The sequence below is a fragment of the Scyliorhinus canicula genome, chromosome 12 (genome assembly GCF_902713615.1).
Source record: "Scyliorhinus canicula chromosome 12, sScyCan1.1, whole genome shotgun sequence".
NCBI lineage: Eukaryota > Metazoa > Chordata > Chondrichthyes > Carcharhiniformes > Scyliorhinidae > Scyliorhinus > Scyliorhinus canicula.
Genome location: NC_052157.1, coordinates 56,746,996 through 56,766,956, shown reverse-complemented (window position 1 = coordinate 56,766,956; position 19,961 = coordinate 56,746,996). Strand labels below are relative to the sequence as shown.

Genomic DNA, 19,961 nt, shown 5'->3' with positions numbered 1-19,961 from the left:
TCTTGAGCTGAGTGTACTGTTTTGCTGTGCAGTCAGTAGGGGCTGTTTAGCACACTGGGCTAAATCGCTGGCTTTGAAAGCAGACCAAGCAGGCCAGCAGCACGGTTCGATTCCCGTAACAGCCTCCCTGAACAGGTGCTGGAATGTGGAGACTAGGGGCTTTTCACAGTAACTTCATTGAAGTCTACTCGTGACAATAAGCGATTTTCATTTTTTCATTTTCATCTCACTCGCAGAACACATCTTAGTATGGCTGTTTGATTGAAGCCCTTCTGTCTGGGTAGTTATGGAATATATAGTGCTCAAATGTTTCATTCGCCTTAGGGGAACAATGCTTATCGAAATACTTCATCACTTCATCAAAGTTCTTGTGATCCTCCTCATTATCAAACACAAATGAGTTACACAGTTCGAGCACTTGTGGACCTGCTATTGTTAGCAGCAACGTGATTCTCTTTTCATCAGGCTGGGTCTGTAGGCTCAGGGACGAAACACAAAGTTGGAACTGCTGTTTGAACAGCCGCCAGTTCTCATCTACATTACCGGACATCTGAAGCTGGTGGGGGGCCCGCGGGCCGTCCATCTTGGGCTTCAGCATTTTCTTACGCACTAGGTCATCTCAGGCTGCAGTTCACCAGATCGGTTTTCAAGCCGAATGCCTAACGTTGTCACTGCCGTCGCTATCTTCAAATCTTCAGACTATGTTCTGTTTGGTCCTTTGTACTTCACGAAGGAACTCACCAAACACAGACTTGTCCAAACCAGAATCTTTTATTGAGTCTTGTGTGATAAGATAGCAAACTGCACAAAACATGTTATCATGGAATCTGTTAACAGAAGGAAACACAGTGAGAGAGAGTGGAGGGAAACTGAGGAAAACAGAGTGAGAGACAGAAAGAGAGGAAAATGAGGAAGTGAGAAAGAGAGAGAGAGAGGGAGAGAGAGAGTAATTATTATCTCTCCTCTGCTGCTGTGAGTGTGATGGTTTGGGCTCAGCTGTGTCTGCAGGGGAGTGGCTCAGAGTGAGGAGTAGGTGCTGTGAGTGAGGGAATTCAGTCACTGCCCTCTGTGCGAGGCAGCAACAAGCAGCAACCTGCTGTGGACTTGTTGGCAGCTGATTTACAGGGTGAATGAAGGTGTTCTCACCGAGGGAGCGAGATCACAGCACAGCCTTCTCATCACACTTCATCAGGATTATCCTGGGTAATGGGGCAATGAGAGAGAGATGGGGGAGAGAGAGAGAAAGAGGAGGAGGGAGATAGGGAGGGAAAGAGGGTGGGAGAGAGAGAGGGGAGGGAGAGCGAGGGAGAGATAGAGAGAGGGAGGGAAAGGGCAGAAGGAGAGATGGGGAGGTAAGGGATTGAGGGGAGAGAGAGAGAGGCCGAGAAGGAGAGAAGGAAGGAGGGAGAGAGGTAGTAAGGGGACAGGAGAGAGGGAGTGGAGGGTGGCGGAGAGGGAGAGGACAAAGGGAGCAGAGAGAGGGAGAAGAGAGAGGGAGGGAAGGAGAGAGGAAGAAAGGGAGAGAGGGAGTGAGGGAGAGATGAGAGAGGAAGGGAGGTGAGAGAGGGAGGGTGGAGAGCGAGTGGGAGAGGAATGAGGGGAGAGAGGGAGTGAGAGAGGAAGATGGGGAGTGAGGGAATAGAGACGGAGCAAGGTAGTAAGGGGGGGAGGGAGTTAAGGGAGGGCGAGAGAGAGGAAGTGAAGGAAGAGAAGGGAGAGAGAAGGAGGGAGGGAAAGGGAGCGAGAGAGAGGGCGGGGGAGGGAGAGAGGGAGAGGGGAGGGGGAGAGAGGGAGGGGGAGAGGGGAGGGGGAGAGGGAGAGACAGAGGAAGACTGAGGGTGTGAGGGACTGAGGGTGTAGGGACTGAGTGGGGAGGTGAATTGAATCTGTGGATGCTGAGCACCATCTTCTTCTATTCCACAGGCAGGAAAGGCCGATGAAGAACGTCATCCTTCCTGGATTTGCAGCGTTGCTGCTGCTCACCTCCTGGAAGGTGCTGTGTTTCAACCCCAACTTTGGGGACAGCATCACCCACTCAGACATCACCAAGGAGGCGGCCCTGCGGATTGTTCTCCAGCTGTTCCGGCAAGTCCCCAATCCTGATGGGAAAGTGTTCCCGAGCAACATCTTCCAATCCAGGGTAACTTTTCAAACACCCGTTTATCATCCTGCCTCCGATTTGCAAAGACAGGTTTGAGGGGAGGGTGGGCGGCAGGGCGGTGGGGGGAGTGGGGGTGAATATGCGGAATGTTTTCGGGATGTGGGGACTTCAGTTCATGCGGTGAGACTGGGAGAAGCTGGGATCGTTCCCCTCGGAACAGAGAAGGTTAAGGGGGAGATTGAATCGTGACGTTCAAAATCACGAGAGGGGGGGGGGGGGGGGGGGCGTTTGAATAGAGCCGATAAGGAGAAAGTGTTTCCCACGTGCTTGAATGCAAATGGTTCCGTGCACAGAAATAGGCCATTCAGCCCATCTGTTCTCTGCTGGTGTTCCTGCCCCAAATGAGCCTCCTCCTCACCTCCCCTTCATCTTCCCTATCACCATCTCCTTCTAATCCTCTCTCCGACTTCAAATACGATCCAACTTCTCCCTCAAATACATTGGCATGATTCACCTCAACCACTCCCTGTGGGGATGGGTCCCTCATGCTCCCTGTGATGATATGCACAAAGCAGTTCTGTACATAATATTATATATGAACTCTGACCACCAGGTGGCAGTGTAAAAAACACCACGTTATCCTGAGTTTGGGGGCTTGGGAGTAAGTCGTGTTGGAGGATAGGTGTATTTTTCAGTCATTCTATAATAGTTTTGCTTAATAAATTTAGAGTACCCAATTAATTTTTTCCAATTGAGGGGCATTTTAGCATGGCCAATCCACCGACCCTGCACATCTTTGGATTGTGGGGGCGAAACCCATGCAAACAATATCTATAACAGTTAGTTAGTGTTTGTAGCTTGTTATTTTATTTATTCTAGTTGCTTAATCACACAGTTGTTTCACAGTAAACTATTTAAACTACATGTTCTGTAGTATATCATTCATATAGGCTGTCGTAATATACATCCATGTATATAATGGAGTGCAGACAGGCAATGATTGACACACAGGATGATCAGTCAGCGCACAGAACAGAGCAGCCAATCACCAGACAGGACACGACCTCTATAAAGCCAGTTTTCCCGCTCTCTCTGGACCCAGCCGCTGAGACAGTCAGAGTCCATGAGCAAGCGAGTGCAAACACCATGCAGTAGCTAGTAAGTCTGGTCAGGCTAGTACTAGGTCTCCAGTCAAGTCAGTATAGTGTCAACCTGTATATTAGTTAAGACGTTAAATAAAATTGTGTTGCATCTTATCCAGTGTTAGAGGTCTGTCTCTCGCTACACTGCATGAAGTGCAGTCCACATTGACCCAGCCTGCCTAACACATCATGGTACCAGTGAGTGATGCTGCAATTTGACGGACCTACCTTGAGTGAATCAGCGTTGACCAGCAAACAGCCATCCGGTGACATGGAAAACATCCGCCCTTCTCCGCAGCTCCGCATCGCCGGCAACCTCGGTGCAAATTGGAAGATCTTCAAACAAAAGTTCCTCCTATACATCAAAGCCACCGACCTCGAGGCCGCATCGGATGCTAGGAAGATCGCACTATTCCTCTCCACAGCCGGGGCCCACGCCATCCCATCTACAACTCCCTTACATTTGCTGAAAGCGAAGGAAAGACAAAATTTAAAACAGTCCTGCTGACGTTCGACAGCCACTGCGACATTGAGGTGAATGAGAGCTTTGAACGGTATGTTTTCCAGCAGGGGCTTTAGGGTAAGGATGAACCTTTTCAGTCCTTCTTGACCCATCTCTGCATCCTCACGCAGTCATGTAACTTTGACTCGACAACTGATTCCATGATCCGGGATCAGATTGTTTTCGGGGTCCACTCCGATTCCCTTCGCCAGCAGCTCCTGAAATTCAAGCAGCTCACACTCACCATCGGCATTGAGATGTACGTTCTCCACGAGCACGCTAACAATCGGCACTCCCACATCAGGGCGGCAGAAACGGCAAAGCTAGCCTCTCACGAGGCGGAACGGGTGCAGGCTATCGCACAATGCAGGGCCGAAGCATCGATGAGAGTGGCCATTTTGCGCGCTTTTCCCGGGCCCCTGCGCATGCACGCCACGACCGAGGGGACGGTGAGACCGACGACCAGACTGCGCAGGTGCAAATGTCATTCGACTGCACTGCGCATGCGTGATGGTGCATGGAACGCGCTGATGTTGGCGTCATGCCGTGTCCGAATTGTGGCTCCGCCCATTTAAAGCGGCAATGTCCGGCAAATGCATGACGGTGTCTACAGTGTGGCAAGCTTGGCCACTACGCAACCCTTTGCAGATCTGCTCCACTGCCCAGCAGCCAGCGATCCCAGCCACAGCGCAGAAGTGTCCATTCAATACACCAGGCCACGCCAGACTCCGACACCGACAGCCCAACAGATCCTGATGCTGAGTGCCTCAAATCCCCATACCGGGTGGGCATCATTACGAAGCATGCGCTGCCTTTCTCCAAGATAGTGAGGCACCTCTTGATCCTCAGCGTGGATCCCAACAACGAGTGGTGTGCTGTCCTCACAGTTAACAAGGCTCGCATCCGGTTCAAACTGGACACCGGCGAATCTCATCTCGAAATCCGATCTCGACACCATCCGCGTCAGACCAAGTATTCTTCCACCGGCCTGCCAGCTCCTTGACTACAATGGCAATGCCATAGCTGCCAGTGGCTCATGCCAACTAGGAGTGTCCAATAAGTCGATTAAAGCGATGCTGCAGTTTGAGATCGCCGGACCTGATACAGCATCCCTGCTCGATGCTCGGGCCTGTAAACTCCTGAACCTGGTTCAGCGAGTCCACACCATGTCATCGTCACAGGCGACGGCCTCACCTGATGAAAACTTCCAGGCTGATATTGATGATATCATCACGCAGTACCATAGCGTGTTCGACGGAATGGGCACACTCCCATACCAATACAAAATCCTGCTCAAACCGAACGCCACCCCTGTGATTCACGCACCACGTCGGGTGCTGGCACCCCTCAAGGACCGCCTCAAGCAGCAATTACAGGACCTGCAGGACCAGGGCATCATATCAAAGGTCACAGAACCCACGGACTGGGTCAGCTCCATGGTCTGCGTCAAGAAGCCGTCAGGGGAGCTTCGAATATGCATCGACCCCAAGGATCTAAACCGCAACATCATGCGGGAGCATTACCCAATACCAACACGTGAAGATGGCTCATGCCAAATCCTTTACGAAGCTGGACGCCTCCAAGTGGTTTTGGCAAATACAGCTGGATGCATCCAGTCGCAAGCTGTGCACATTTAATACCCCGTTCGGTCGCTACAGCTACAACCGTATGCCCTTTGGCATCATCTCTGCCTCAGAGGTATTTCACCGCAACATGAAACAGATGATGGAGGGTATGGAGGGGGTGCGAGTGTATGTTGACGATGTCATCATCTGGTCCACAACTCCCCAAGAACACATCGCTCGCCTCAAGCAGGTATTCCACAGAATCCATGAGCATGGTCTCCAGCTCAACAGGGACAAGTGCTGGTTCGGTCAATCAGACATCAAATTCCTTGGTGACCACATCTCGCAGCAAGGCGTGCGGCCAGATGCTGACAAGGTTTCGGCGATCAACGCCATGAAGACCATGGAGGACAAAAAGGCGGTCCTCCGCTTTCTTGGGATGGTCAACTTCCTCGGGAAATTCATTCCCAATATGGAGTCCCACACCACAGCCCTCCACCATCTCGTCAAAAAGGCGACGGAATTCCAGTAAAGGAATGGCGTGAGCTGAGGGCGAAGCTCACCACAGCCCCGGTTCTGGCGTTCTTCGACCCAACCAAGGAGGCCAAGATATCCACTGATACAAGCCAGGACGGCATTGGGGCGGTGCTCCTCCAACGGGATGACTCCTCGTCCTGGGCCCCAGTTGTGTATGCCTCCAGAGCCATGACGCCCACTGAGCAACGGTACGCTCAGATTGAGAAGGAGTGTCTGGGCCTCCTGACGGGAATCGACAAGTTTCACGACTATGTCTATGGCCTGCCAAAATTCACGGTAGTGACGGACCATAGGCCACTAGTCCACATAATCCAGAAGGATGTAAATGACATGACGCCTCGGTTACATCGAATCCTTCTTAAGCTACTCCGCTATGACTTTGAACCTGTCTACACGCCAGGCAAAGAGCTCATTGTTGCAGATGCCCTTTCCAGGTCCATTACCACACCATGTGAACAAACTGTCTTCATCTGCCACATCGACGTGCAGGTGCAATTGTGTGCCACCAATCTTCCGGCCTCTGATGAGAGGATGGTCCAAATTCATGAGGAAACGGCCAAGGATCCTCTGCTACAGTGTGTGATGCAGCACCTCACGAATGGCTGGCAGAAGAGACAATGTCCCCACCTCACAAAGCTCGACAGGATCATGATTCCTCAGAGCATGCGAGCTATGGTGCTTGGCCAACTCCATGAGGGTCACCTTGGGGTCGGGAAATGTCGACTCAGAGCTCGGGAGGCAGTCTATTGGCCGGGCATCAGCCAGGATGTTGCCAACATGGTCCTCAACTGCCCTACTCGTCAGAAATTGCAGCCAGCTCAACCCAAAGAAACTTTGCAGCAACATGAGATAGTGACCTCTCCATGGTCCAAAGTCGGTGTCGACCTTTTCCACGCCAAGGGGCGTGACTATATCCTCCTGGTCGACTACTTCTCCAGTTACCCAGAAGTGGTGAAACTGTCCGACCTCACGTTGAAGGCAGTGATCAAAGAATGCAAAGAAACGTTCGCCAGGCATGGGATACCACTCACGGTGATGAGTGACAACGGTCTCTGTTTTTACAGCAAGGAATGGTCTGATTTTGCACGGTCCCACAACTTCCGTCACGTAACCTCCAGCCCCCACTACCCACAGTCAAACGGGAAGGCCGAAGAAGAGGTCCATATTGTTAAGAGGTTGCTATGCAAGGCTACAGACTGAGGCTCCGACATCAACCTGGCACTGTTGGCATACAGGGCAACCCCGCTGTCCACTGGGTTGTCTCCAGCGCAGATGCTGGTGAATCGCACTCTGAGGACCATGGTTCCAGCCATCCATGTTCCAGACCTTGACCACCTCATGGTCGTAAAAAAAATGCAGCAGTCTCGGGCCCAACAGAAATCAGCATATGACGCTCATGCCACGGATCTCCCCGAGCTGGCCCCAACTGATCATGTTCGTGTGCAGCTGCCTGACGGCGGCTGGTCAGCCACAGCTGTGGTGGTTAAGCAAAGTGGCCACGAGATCGTTCCTTGTCCGCATGACTGATGGCTCCTTGCTACGGCGCAACAGACGGGCACTGCGTAGAGTTCCATGCCTGCCACCTGACCGAAATACCCCACCACCCACAATGCTTCCTCCGGATGTGCCCCACCACGAGGCCACCGATCTAACAGAAATCCTGCCGGCCCCTGCGAGCACTGCATTGGCAGCGGCCCCACCTATCCAAGTGCAGGCGGCCTCTGATCCACCCCTGCGGCGATCAACAAGAATTCGTCGGCCGGCACAAAGACTAAATTTATAGACTGAACTTTTGTACATCTTGTTACCTCATCATTTTGACGTCCGTAAATATCGTTTAACGTTTCATCTGCCCTATATCTGCACTAGCCACACCTTCCTATGTATATAAGTTCATTTTAACACATTCTGTATATAGTCAGGCACATATACATATCCACACGCACACGCACCTTAGTATTTATTATCTAAAAAAAAGGGGGGGAGATGTCATAATATTCATCCATGTATATAATGGAGTGCAGACAGGCAGTGATTGACACACTAGATGACCAGTAAGCACACAGAACAGAGCAGCCAATCACCAGACAGGACACTACCACTATAAAGCCAGAGGGCACTAGGTTTCCTGCTCTCTCGGCACCCAGCCACTGAGACAGTCAGAGTCCATGAGCATTAGCCAGTGCAAACACCATGCGGTAGCCAGTAAGTCTGGTCAGGCTAGTACTAGGTCTCCAGTCAAGTCAGTATAGTGTCAACCCACAGTTGAACATGTATATTAGTTAAGACGTTAAATAAAATCATGTTGCATCTTATTCAGTGTTAGAGGTCTATCTCTTGCTACACTGCATCAAGTGCAGTCCACGTCGACCCAGCCTGCCCAACACATCATAGGCCAGTCTGCAGCACATTATACTCCCCATTCCCCGTGGGAGCGAATCCCACGTTGTCCCCACTCCCTGAGGGAGAGAGTCCTACGTTCCCCCCACTCCCTGTGGGAGCGAGTCCCACATTCACCACCATCATTGTGGGAGTGAGTCCCACATTCTGCCCACTCCCTGTGGGAGCGAGTCCCACATCCTCCCCACTCTCTGTAGGAGCGAGACCACATTCTCCCCACTCCCTGTGGGAGTGAGTCCCACATTCTCCCCAACAGTGGGGAAAGAACTTTCTCCTGGATTCCCCTTTGGATTTATTAATGGCTGTCTTATATCAATGGCCCCGAGTTCTGGTCTCTCTTCCCTTCTTCTCTGTGTCGTCCCGATCAAAATCCGTTCGGTATTTTAAAATCGATCAGCTCATCCCCTCAGCTTTATCTTTTCCGAAGAAAAGACCCCCGGCTTGTTCACTCTTTCCTGATCATCATGATCTCTCAGTTCAGGATTATGCAAATTTGCACGTTCGCCAGAGCATCATTATGCTTTTAGATAATAAAAACCAGCAGAGGGTTCCAAATGTGGTTTAACCAAGGGATACGGAGACTGGAACTGTGCACAGTGCTCCCAGTGTGGTCTAACTGAGAGATATAGAGACTGGAACTGTGCACAGTGCCCCCAGTGTGGTCTAACTCAGGGCTATGGAGACTGGAACTGTGCACAGTGCCCCCAGCGTGGTCGAACTGAGGAATATGGAGACTGGAACTATGCACAGTGCTCTAAGTGTGGTCTAACTGGGGGAGACACGTGGCACAGTGGTTAGCATTGCTGCCTACGGCGCTGCGGACCCGGGTTCAAATCCCAGCCCTGGGTTACTCTCTGTGTGAAGTTGCACATTCTCCCCGTGTTTTTGTGGGTCTCGCCCCCAGAACCCTAAGATATGCAGGTTAGGTGGATTTGCCAGACTAAATTGCCCCTTAATTGGGAAAAAAAAATAATTGGGTATTCCAAGTTTTTAAAAAAAAGTATGGTCTAACTGAAGGATATGGAGACTGGGACTATGCACAGTGCCTGAGTGTGGTCTAACTCAGGGCTATGGAGACAGGTACTGTGCACAGTGCTCCCAGTGTGGTCTAACCAAGGAATATGGAGACTAGAATTGTGCACAGTGCTCCACGTGTGGTCTATCTGAGGTTCGATAAAGATTTTTTCAGCTTGGTCCTCCTCCTGTTGTGCTGTGTCCATGTTCCTTGGTGTTGGTGTGCAGAAATTAATTTGATTTGGTGCGTCACAAACTAACTCCATCTCTTGTTCCTCCAGGATCAAAAATTCACAGCGGAGGAGCTCTTTGAGGCTTATTATGGGTCAAAGGTTTCAGTGTCACGTTTTAAACAGGCAGTTCAGGTGATGATGAACAGAAACACCAAGGTCGATTTCATGTACGCACTGGAGGGTAAACGGCATTTTGATTCAGAGACCCTGCAGGAGGGGAAGGAGGTCCTGTTGACTGAGAAAGCTAAAGTCATACAAAATATCATGCAACGGAACTACCACCAAGCCCAGAAGCACATGGGGACCTTGCTGCACACACTGCAGGTTAGTGTCACCGCACTGCATCAGTACTGAGGGTGTGCGACACTGTCACAGTGTCAGTACTGAGGGAGAGCTGCACTGTCAGAGGGTCAGTACTGAGGGAGCGCAGCACTGTCAGAGGGTCAGTACTGATGGAGTGCTGCACTGTCAGAGAGTCAGCACTGAGGGAGTGCTGCACTGGCAGAGGGTCAGTACTGAGAAGTGCTGCTCTTTCAGAGGGTCAGTACTGAGGGAGTGCTGCACTGTCAGAGGGTCAGTACTGAGGGAGCGCAGCACTGTCAGAGGATCAGGACTGAGGGAGCGCAGCACTGTCAGAGGATCAGTACTGAGGCACTGCTGCACAGTCGGAGGGTCAGTACTGAGGGAGCACTGCACTGTCAGTGGGTCAGTACTGAGGGAGTGCTGCACTGGCAGAGAGTCAGCACTGAGGGAGTGCTGCACTGGCAGAGGGTCAGTACTGAGAAGTGCTGCTCTTTCAGAGGGTCAGTACTGAGGGAGTGCTGCACTGTCAGAGGGTCAGTACTGAGGGAGCGCAGCACTGTCAGAGGGTCAGGACTGAGGGAGCGCAGCACTGTCAGAGGATCAGTATTGAGGAATTGCTGCACAGTCGGAGGGTCAGTACTGAGGGAGCACTGCACTGTCAGTGGGTCCAGCGCTGGCCCTAGGGTTGCTGGCGCCCCGGGCAAGCTGAACTTCGTTGCCCTTGGGGGGGCGGGGTCGGGGGGGGGGGGGGGGGGGGGGCAGGGGGAGCGGACCGAGGGGGGGGGCGGGGCCGGGGGGTGCGGGGGGGCGGGGGGAGCGGACCGGGGGGGGGGGGGGGGGCGGACCGAGGGGGGGGCGGGGGGAGCGGACCGAGGGGGGGAGCGGACCGAGGGGGGGAGCGGACCGAGCGGGGGGGGGGCGGACCGAGGGGGGGGGCGGACCGAGGGGGGGGCAGCCCTGGGGGAGGGCGGCCACCGCGCATGCGCTGGTTGGCACCGGCCCAATTGCGCATGCGCGGGACCCGAGCCTCTGGCGCCCCCTAGCACATGGCGCCCCGGGCGACTGCCCGAGTTGCCGGTGCCTTGAGCCGGCCCTGAGTGGGTCAGTACTGAGGGAATGCTGCACTGTCGGAGGGTCAGTACAGAGGTAGTACTGCACTGTCGGAAGCTCAGTACTGAGTGAGTACTGCACTGTCGGAGGGTCAGTACTGAGGGAGTGCTGCACTGTCAAAGGGTCAGTACTGAGGGAGTGCTGCACTGTCAGAGGGACAATACTGAGGCAGTGCAACATTGTCAGAGGGTCAGTATTGAGGGAGTTCTGCACTGTCGGAGGGTTAGTACTGAGGCAGTGCTGCACTGTCAGAGGGTCAGTACTAAGGGAGTGCTGCACAATCGGAAGGTTAGTACTGAGGGAGTGCTGCACTGTCAGAGGGCCAGTACTGAGGGAATGCTGCACTGTCAGAGGGTCAGTACTGAGGGAGTGCTGCACTGTCAGAGGGCCAGTACTGAGGGAATGCTGCATTGTCAGAGGGTCAGTACTGAAGGATCTGACTCTGGCACAGTGTTGCCACGGTCGCTCTGCTGCTTGATAACACCATTGAACTCTTTTAACTATAATATGTTAACATTAATGAATCGCCTCATCTGTGACCTGTTTACTCCCCATCCTTTCTACCACACTCGGCAGGATTTCTACAGCCACAGCAATTGGATTGAACTCGGGTTTCAAAAGCCTAACAGCAATCTCATCAAACCAGGAGAGCCAATTGGCAGGGTGGCAGGTGAGGGTGCGGAGAAAGTCATGGGCTTGGGTCTGGTCAGGGTCGTCTGCCATCTTTGTTGTTGGCAATGGGCAGGCGAAGGTCTATCCAGGGCCCTCTCTGAACACATGGGGGAATGGTGAATGGATCCTGCATTTATATCACACCTTCAAAGCAGTCAATTATCCCAGAGATCATCGAGGCGGTAATGATCAATGACCTTGAAGAATGAGGAGATTTAAGGAACAGGCTCAGCAGGTTTTAGCAGCACAGTGTGATAAATGTAGGGATTTCAGATGTATTGCAGGTATCTGATGCAGTAAGGGTTAAAAGCCTGGGTTAGTGTGTGTGACTGCTGCAATAATACTTTTAAAGAATCCTGGTTTGCAAGACAATGAGGCCTTTCGGGAGCCAGGGGTGCAATTAAAGCATTGTAAAAGCTTGGGCTAATAGATGTTTTGTTTGTATTAAGTGTGTTCCCTGGGGAATAGTTCATTTGTGACATCATGGTGGATCCTCTACTGGAGGGATCATCCGATCCGCCGGCAGTGCACCCCCGCCCACGGGCATCCCAATGGGGAATCCCATTGACCAGAAGCTGGAACAGAGAATTCCCACTCCCAGCGACTGCGCACCACTGAGGAACGCGCAGCTGGGGAGGCGGAGGATCACCGCATTTTAATTCAGCTTGATTGGATGATGTAATCAATGGGAGGGTCTCCGGTATTTTGCAAAAAAGCAGTTTTAGTTGAGTTTTACATTGGGATGAGACTAGAAGTCAAGCATCGGCCTCCGTTGTAGTTCAGTTCAAGATATGTCTGTAGACAGATTAGCAATCTCTTTCCAAGCACTTCAGAAATGTGTGGCTGGAAGATGAGCTGAAACAAGCCAGAGTTTCTGCATGATTCTGACAGGTTTCAGGTCTTTATCTTTCAAGCAGTCAAAAGATCTCTCTAAGTGGAGTATTGAGACATCTCTGTACCGCAAGTATTCCTGAGTGCTAACTGTATTTGAAAGTGGATTGAGAGCTGAGATCATTTTGTTGTTTGAATGGGAATAAAGATAGCAGTTAAGTGTTATTGTATCACTGTATTGATCAGCTTTGTTCAAGGGGTAATCGTCAGCTGTTTCCTGGTGTGATCTTAAAGATATTTTAATACTGTGTTAGTAATACAGTTTGTTTTCATATTTACAAAATTAAAATAAAATATTGTTTTTTTTGTGTCCAGTATCCAAGTCAATTTTGGGGTCTGGTGCGGGACAGTAATAAAATGGATATCGGAGGGTTGTAGGGGCTCCAGGAGTTTTCCAAGATAGGGAGGGTTGTCAGAGCTAGTTGTCGTGGCTTGAGGAAGTTACAGGGATAGGGAGGGGTGTAGGGACTGCAAGAGGTTATTGAGATAAGGAGGGTTATGGGATGGAGTATGTTACAGAGATAGGGATGGCTGGATGAACTGGAGGAGGTTCCAGAGATAGGGAGGGCTGTCGGGGATGAAGGAAGTTACAGAGATAGGGAGGATTGTAGGGGTGTGGAAGGTTACAGGGATAGGGAGGGCTGTTGGGGGTGGAGGACATTGCAGAGATAGTGAGGGTTGTAGAGGAGGAGGTATTAATAATCTTTATTATTGTCACAAGTAGGCTTAAATTAACACTGCAATGAAGTAATGTGAAAATACCCTAGTCGCCACACTCTGGCACCTGTTCGGGTTGTAGGAGCTGGTGGAGATTACAGAGATAGGGAGAGTTGTAGGGGCTGGAGAAGTTTACAGAGATGGGGAAGGCGGTCAGTTGCTGGAGAAGGTTACAGAGGTGGGGGTTGTAGCGCTGGAGGAGGTTACAGATATAGGAAAGATGGAAGGGGCTTGAGGAGGTTACAGTGATAGGGAGGGTTGTAGGGACTGGAGGAGGTTACAGAGATGGGGGTTGTCGGGGCTGGAGGAAGTTACAGATATAGGGAGGGTGGAAGGGGCTTGAGGAGGTTACAGAGATAGGGAAGATTGTAGGGACTGGAAGAGGTTACAGAGATGGTGGTTGCAGCGCTGGAGCGTGTTACAGAGATAGGGAGGGTTGTATGGTGGAGGAGGTTACAGAGATAGGGAGGGTTGTTTGCGGTGGAGGAGGTTACAGAGATAGGGAAGATTTTAGGGGCTGGAGGAGGTTACAGCGATAGGGAGTGTTGTAAGCGATGGAGAAGGTTACAGAGGTAGGGATGGCTGTTGGGGCTGGAGGAGGGTACAGAGATAGGGCGGATTCTAAGTGGTGGAGGAGGTTACAGAGATAGGGAGGGCTGTTGGGACTGGAGGAGGGTACAGAGATAGGGTGGATTGTAAGCGGTGCAGGAGGTTACAGAGATAAGGAGAGGAGAGGAGCGCTTGGGGAGATTTGAACAGTTGTGCGTTGAAAATGCTTGTGTAGAGTCAGCGAGAGACAGCGTTAGCTGGGATTTGATTTGAACTAGGTTATGTTGCAGCAGAGCTAAGGAGGAGGTAACAATTCTTGAGTCGGGCTTGTGGAGATGATGTGGTTCAAACGCTGCTCGATCTGAAACCTTTTACTTCACCCTCACAGGTAAGACTGAACAAACCTGTGCTGACTGCTCCGCATCCACAGGATGCCAGGATGAAATATTGGACAAGGTCATCAAAGAGAAGATTATCACCACAGGATATTTTGGATTTAAACCTCACAGTAAACCCGATGGTAAGAGAGTGATCACGCCTGGTGAGAATGATATGACTGTCTCGTAAGGGAGATGTTCTCCCCACATCCCTGAGAACAGGGATTACAAGATAAACGAACACATAACAGAACTGTGCAGTGTTCCCAGTGTGTTCAATCCGAGGGATATGGAGACATGATGAACTGTGCACAGTGCTCCCAGTGTGATATAACTAAGAGATATGGGGCGGGATTCTCCGACCCCCCCCCCCCCGCTGGGTAGGAGAATCGCCGGAGTTGGCATGAATCCCACCCCTGCCGTCCTCCGAATTCTCCCACCTGCCAAAAATTGCCCCGGCGTGAATTGCGCCGCCCGCCTCGGAGAATGGCGGGGACCGGCGCAACGCTATGGGCCCCGGGGCTGCCCGAATTCTCCCGGCCGGATGGGCTGAAGTGGTCACGTCGGCGTTTATTACAATACCTATTTAACGGCGTCAACCAGTTCTGATTGTTGACGCCGGCCAGAAAGGAGGTAGGTCTCGGCGTGGGGTGGCCACAGAAGAAGTGACGGCACGGCTGCAGTCGGTGTGGAGGGGGGGGGGGGGGGGGTGTATGTGTGGAGGGGGGTATGTGTGTTTGGAGGGGGTTGTGTGTGGAGGGGTGTGTGTGTGGAGGGTGTGTGTGTGTGTGGTGTGTGTGGAGGGGTGTGTGTGTGTGTGTGGGGGAGTATGTGTGTGTGGAGGGGTGTGTGTGTGGAGGGTGGTGTGTGTGTGTGTGTGTGTGTGGAGGGGTGTGTGTGTGTGTGGAGGGGGGTATGTGTGTTTGGAGGGGGTTGTGTGTGGAGGGTGTGTGTGTGGAGGGTGTGTGTGTGGAGGGGTGGGTGTGTGTGGGGAGGGGGGGGGTGTGTGTGGAGGGGGTCTTTGTGTGGAGGGGGGTGTGTGTGTGGAGGGGTGTGTGTGTGTGGAGGGGTGTGTGTGTGTGGGGAGGGGGGGTGTGTGTGGATGGGGTCTGTGTGTGGAGGGGTGTGTGTGTGTGGAGGGGTGTGTGGTGTGGAGGGGGGGGTGTGTGTGTGGAGGGGGGGTGTGTGTGTGTGGAGGGTGTGTGTGTGGAGGGGGGGGGTGTGTGTGGAGGGGGGGTGTGTGTGTGGAGGGGGGGTGTGTGTGTGGAGGGGGTGTGTGTGTGTGGAAGGGGTGTGTGTGTGTGGCGGGGTGTGTGTGTGGAGGGGTTGTGTGTGTGTGGAGGGGGGTGTGTGTGTGGAGGGGTGTTTGGTGTGTGTGTGAGGGGGGTGTGTGTGTGGAGGGGGGGTGTGTGTGTGGAGGGGGGTGTGTGTGTGGAGGGGGGTGTGTGTGTGTGGAGGGGGGGGGTGTGTGTGGAGGGGGGTGTGTGTGTGGAGGGGGGTGTGTGTGTGTGGAGGGGGGTGTGTGTGTGTGGAGGGGGCTGTGTGTGTGGAGGGGCTCTCTGTGTGGAGGGGGGTGTGTGTGTGGAGGGGTGTGTGTGTGTGTGGAGGGGTGTGTGTGTGGAGGGGTGAGTGTGTGTGGAGGGGGGTGTGTGTGTGGAGGGGGTGTGTGTGTGGAGGGGGGTGTGTGTGTGGAGGGGCTCTCTGTGTGGAGGGGTGTGTGTGTGTGGAGGGGGGTGTGTGTGTGTGGAGGGGTGTGTGTGTGGAGGGGGGGTGTGTGTGTGGAGGGGTGTGTGTGTGTGGAGGGGTCTTTGTGTGGAGGGGGGTGTGTGTGTGGAGCGGTGTGTGTGTGGAGGGGTGTGTGTGTGTGTGGAGGGGTGTGTGTGTGGAGGGGGGTGTGTGTGTGGAGGGGTGTGTGTGTGTGAGGGGTGTGTGTGTGGAGAGAGGTGTGTGTGGAGGGGGGTGTGTGTGTGGAGGGGTGTGTGTGTGTGGAGGGGTGTGTGTGTGGAGAGGGGTGTGTGTGTGTGGAGCGGTGTGTGTGTGTGGAGGGGTGTGTGTGTGGAGGGGGGTGTGTGTGTGGAGGGTGTGTGTGTGTGTGGAGGGGGTGTGTGTGTGGAGGGTGTGTGTGTGTGGAGGGGGTGTGTGTGTGTGGAGGGGTGTGTGTGTGTGGAGGGGTGTGTGTGTGTGGAGGGGTGTGTGTGTGGAGCGGTGTGTGTGTGGAGGGGGGTGTGTGTGTGTGGAGCGGTGTGTGTGTGGAGGGGGGTGTGTGTGGAGGGGTGTGTGTGTGTGGAGGGGGGGTGTGTGTGTGGAGGGGTGTGTGTGTGGAGGGGGGTGTGTGTGTGGAGGGGGGTGTGTGTGTGGAGGGGTGTGTGTGTGGAGAGGTGTGTGTGTGTGGAGGGGTGTGTGTGTGGAGGGGTGTGTGTGTGTGGAGGGGGGTGTGTGTGTGGAGGGGGTGTGTGTGTGTGGAGGGGGGTGTGTGTGTGGAGGGGCTCTCTGTGTGGAGGGGTGTGTGTGTGTGGAGGGGGGTGTGTGTGTGTGGAGGGGTGTGTGTGTGGAGGGGTGTGTGTGTGGAGGGGGGGTGTGTGTGTGGAGGGGTGTGTGTGTGTGGAGGGGTCTTTGTGTGGAGGGGTGTGTGTGTGTGGAGCGGTGTGTGTGTGGAGGGGTGTGTGTGTGTGTGGAGGGGTGTGTGTGTGTGGAGGGGGGTGTGTGTGTGGAGGGGTGTGTGTGTGGAGAGAGGTGTGTGTGGAGGGGGGTGTGTGTGTGGAGGGGTGTGTGTGTGTGGAGGGGTGTGTGTGTGGAGGGGGGTGTGTGTGTGTGGAGCGGTGTGTGTGTGTGGAGGGGTGTGTGTGTGGAGGGGGGGTGTGTGTGTGGAGGGTGTGTGTGTGTGTGGAGGGGGGTGTGTGTGTGTGGAGGGGTGTGTGTGTGGAGGGGGGTGTGTGTGTGTGGAGGGGTGTGTGTGTGTGGAGGGCTGTGTGTGTGTGGAGGGGTGTGTGTGTGGAGCGGTGTGTGTGTGGAGGGGGTGTGTGTGTGTGGAGCGGTGTGTGTGTGGAGGGGGGTGTGTGTGTGGAGGGGGGGTGTGTGTGGAGGGGGGGGTGTGTGTGTGGAGGGGGGTGTGTGTGTGTGGAGGGGTGTGTGTGTGTGGAGGGGTGTGTGTGTGGAGGGGGGGTGTGTGTGGAGGGGGGGGTGTGTATGTGTGGAGGGGTGTGTGTGTGGAGGGGGGGGTGTGTGTGGAGGGGGGGTGTGTGTGTGGAGGGGGGGGTGTGTGTGGAGGGGGGGTGTGTGTGTGTGGAGGGGTGTGTGTGTGTGGAGGGGTGTGTGTGTGGAGGGGGGTGTGTGTGGAGGGGGGATGTGTATGTGTGGAGGGGTGTGTGTGTGGAGGGGGGGGTGTGTATGTGTGATGGGGTGTGTGGACCGGAATGTGCGGACCGCTACATCCAGTTCCCTGTGCACCGGGCCAGCCAGGATGCCCAGGCAGCAGGCTTTGCTGCGGCGGTCGGTATTCCCATGGTCCAGGGGGTGATCGATGGGATGCACGTCGCCGTGTGGCCACCTGCGGATAACAGGGCCGTGTTCACCAATAGGAAGGGGACCTATTCCATGAACATTCAGGTGGTCTGTGACCACCGCATGAAGATCCTGCACGTCTGCGCCTGGTACCCGGGCAGTGTACATGACTCATTCGTATTGGCGCAGTCTTTCATCTCCGGCATGTTCGAGGGACGCCCCCCCGGCTGAGGGGCTGGTTGCTGTGTGACGGGGTCACCTGTTGCGGTTGTGGCTGATGAAGCCTATACGGAGGCCACAGACTGGCGGGTAGAACAGCTGCAACAATGCCCATGCAGCGACCAGGGGCGTGATAGAGAGGTGCTTTGAGGTGCTGAAGATGCGTTTAGGTGCCTGGACCGCTCTGGAGGGGCCCTCCAGTAACCGCCAGATAGGGTCGGCTGCATCGTTGTGGTCTGCTGTGTCCTGCACAACATAGCCCAGCAGAGGGGCGCTGTGCTGCAGGCAGAGGAGGGGCAAGTGGAGGAGCAGCCAGACGAGGCATAGCCCTCCCCAGATGAGAAGGATGGGGGCAATGGTCAGGACAGACGGGCTGGACATGGACGGGAGGCTGCCCACTGTTACCGGCTGGGCCAGCGGGCAGGGGACAGGCTGATGGCTGCCCGGTTCACTGACTAGGGGGGCGTGGGAATCGCCGAGCATGGGCACAGACTGCACACCACGGCACCAGCCGACCACACACACCCCCCCACCCACCCACCACCAACCACCCTCACCTCCCCACCCACCCATCACCAACCACCCTCACCCTCCATCCACCCATCACCAACCACCCTCACCCTACCCGCATGCACACCACCCCTCCATTGCACAGTTCATCCAGCCCTCCCTATCTCTGTCACCTTCTCCAGCACAGCTACCTGCGGCACAACGGCCGGGACTCACACGGTCGCCGGTGGAAGCGTGTCTATTGCAGGCCATGGAAGATGATGATGACCCGCTCTGTGATGAGCTCCGGGCTCTACATCGTTGGACAATGTCTGACCCATGGCCGCAGTACCACCATCCACCCGGACCATCCCTGCATGCGGCCGTGACACTGCAGCGCACGGTCCCATCCTCTGCCTGGGGGGGATGGAGAGGGCGGCCCAGGGGGAGGGGGGGCACACTCACCTGAGGCCGACGTTTTATCACCCCTCACACACACACTGGCGCTCACCTCATACCACATCCCCGCACGCATCGGACAGAGCACAGAGGCAGCTTCTATAGGTGTGAAAGTGATTTTAATGACAAACAGTCCATAGACGTGCCCTAGTCCCTATAACTCATCTGTGCTCTGCACCCGTGCCAACTTACTCAGTGTTTAATTGTTTGGCCTTACGGGCCCTTTGACTACGCCGAGGTGGTTCCCCAGACGGTACAGCAGAGCTGGAGGTGGACTCCTGTGATTCCTGCCCTGTGACTCGGAATCCCTTTGGCGGCCGTTTCCTGGGGTGGCCCGGCCTAGATGGGCCAGGCTGTGGCTCGGGCGACTGGGATGGCGAGCTCCAGCCTGTCCTGCCCGTTGCCCACCAGATGCACCTGGGATGGAAGTGGGGGGGTGTCCGTGATGTCGCGGTGTTCCGGGACCTCCCCTACAGGGGGGACCCGAACGGGCCTCAGCACCTCCTCCTCCCTCGGGGTGCCTGATGGCCCCTGGATCTCTACATGGGTCGGAGATGCGAACGGGCCGACCATCCGACGCCCCCCCCCCGACACCTGGCGCTGCCAGTCTTCGAGGCCCACCCTGGTATCAACAAAGGTCAGCAGGTATGCAGCCATGGAGCTCAGGGAGTTGGCCATCCCTGACTGTGTCTGGGCGATGCGGGCCAGCACCTGGACAATGGCGCTGATGCCCTCAGCAATGGCCTGCAGAGAATGGGCCATGGCCTGTTGAGACTGGGCCCACTGCCTGCAGAGACTGGGCCATGGCCTGCTGAGACTGGGCCATGGCCTGCAGAGACTGGGCCATGGCCTGCTGAGACTGGGCCATGGCCTGCAGAGACTGGGCCATGGCCTGCTGAAGCTGGGCCATGGCCTGCAGAGACTGGGCCATGGCCTGCAGAGACTGGGCCATGGCCTGCTGAGACTGGGCCATGGCCTGCAGAGACTGGGCCGTGGCCTGCAGAGAATGGGCCCACTGCCTGCAGAGACTGGGCCCACTGCCTGCAGAGACTGGGCCATGGCCTGCTGAGACTGGGCCATGGTCTGCAGAGACTGGCCGTGGCCTGCAGAGAATGGGCCCACTGCCTGCAGAGACTGGGCCCACTGCCTTGCAGAGACTGGGCCAGGTCCTGCAGAGACT

The 19,961-nt window shown here is 54.8% G+C and overlaps 1 protein-coding gene across 1 annotated transcript in view; it reads left to right on the top strand.

Annotated features, from left to right (window-relative positions):
• The first annotated feature begins 1,076 nt into the window (after positions 1-1,076).
• The window catches only part of LOC119974965 (von Willebrand factor A domain-containing protein 7-like), an 89,626-nt gene continuing 70,741 nt past the window's right edge, over positions 1,077-19,961 (top strand). Inside the window, exons 1-5 of the mRNA XM_038814355.1 lie at positions 1,077-1,203; positions 1,924-2,140; positions 9,543-9,818; positions 11,484-11,577; positions 14,125-14,256. Coding sequence (XP_038670283.1) covers positions 1,937-2,140; positions 9,543-9,818; positions 11,484-11,577; positions 14,125-14,256 — 706 coding nt within the window. The 5' untranslated portion in view covers positions 1,077-1,203; positions 1,924-1,936. The remainder of the gene's footprint in view (positions 1,204-1,923; positions 2,141-9,542; positions 9,819-11,483; positions 11,578-14,124; positions 14,257-19,961) is intronic.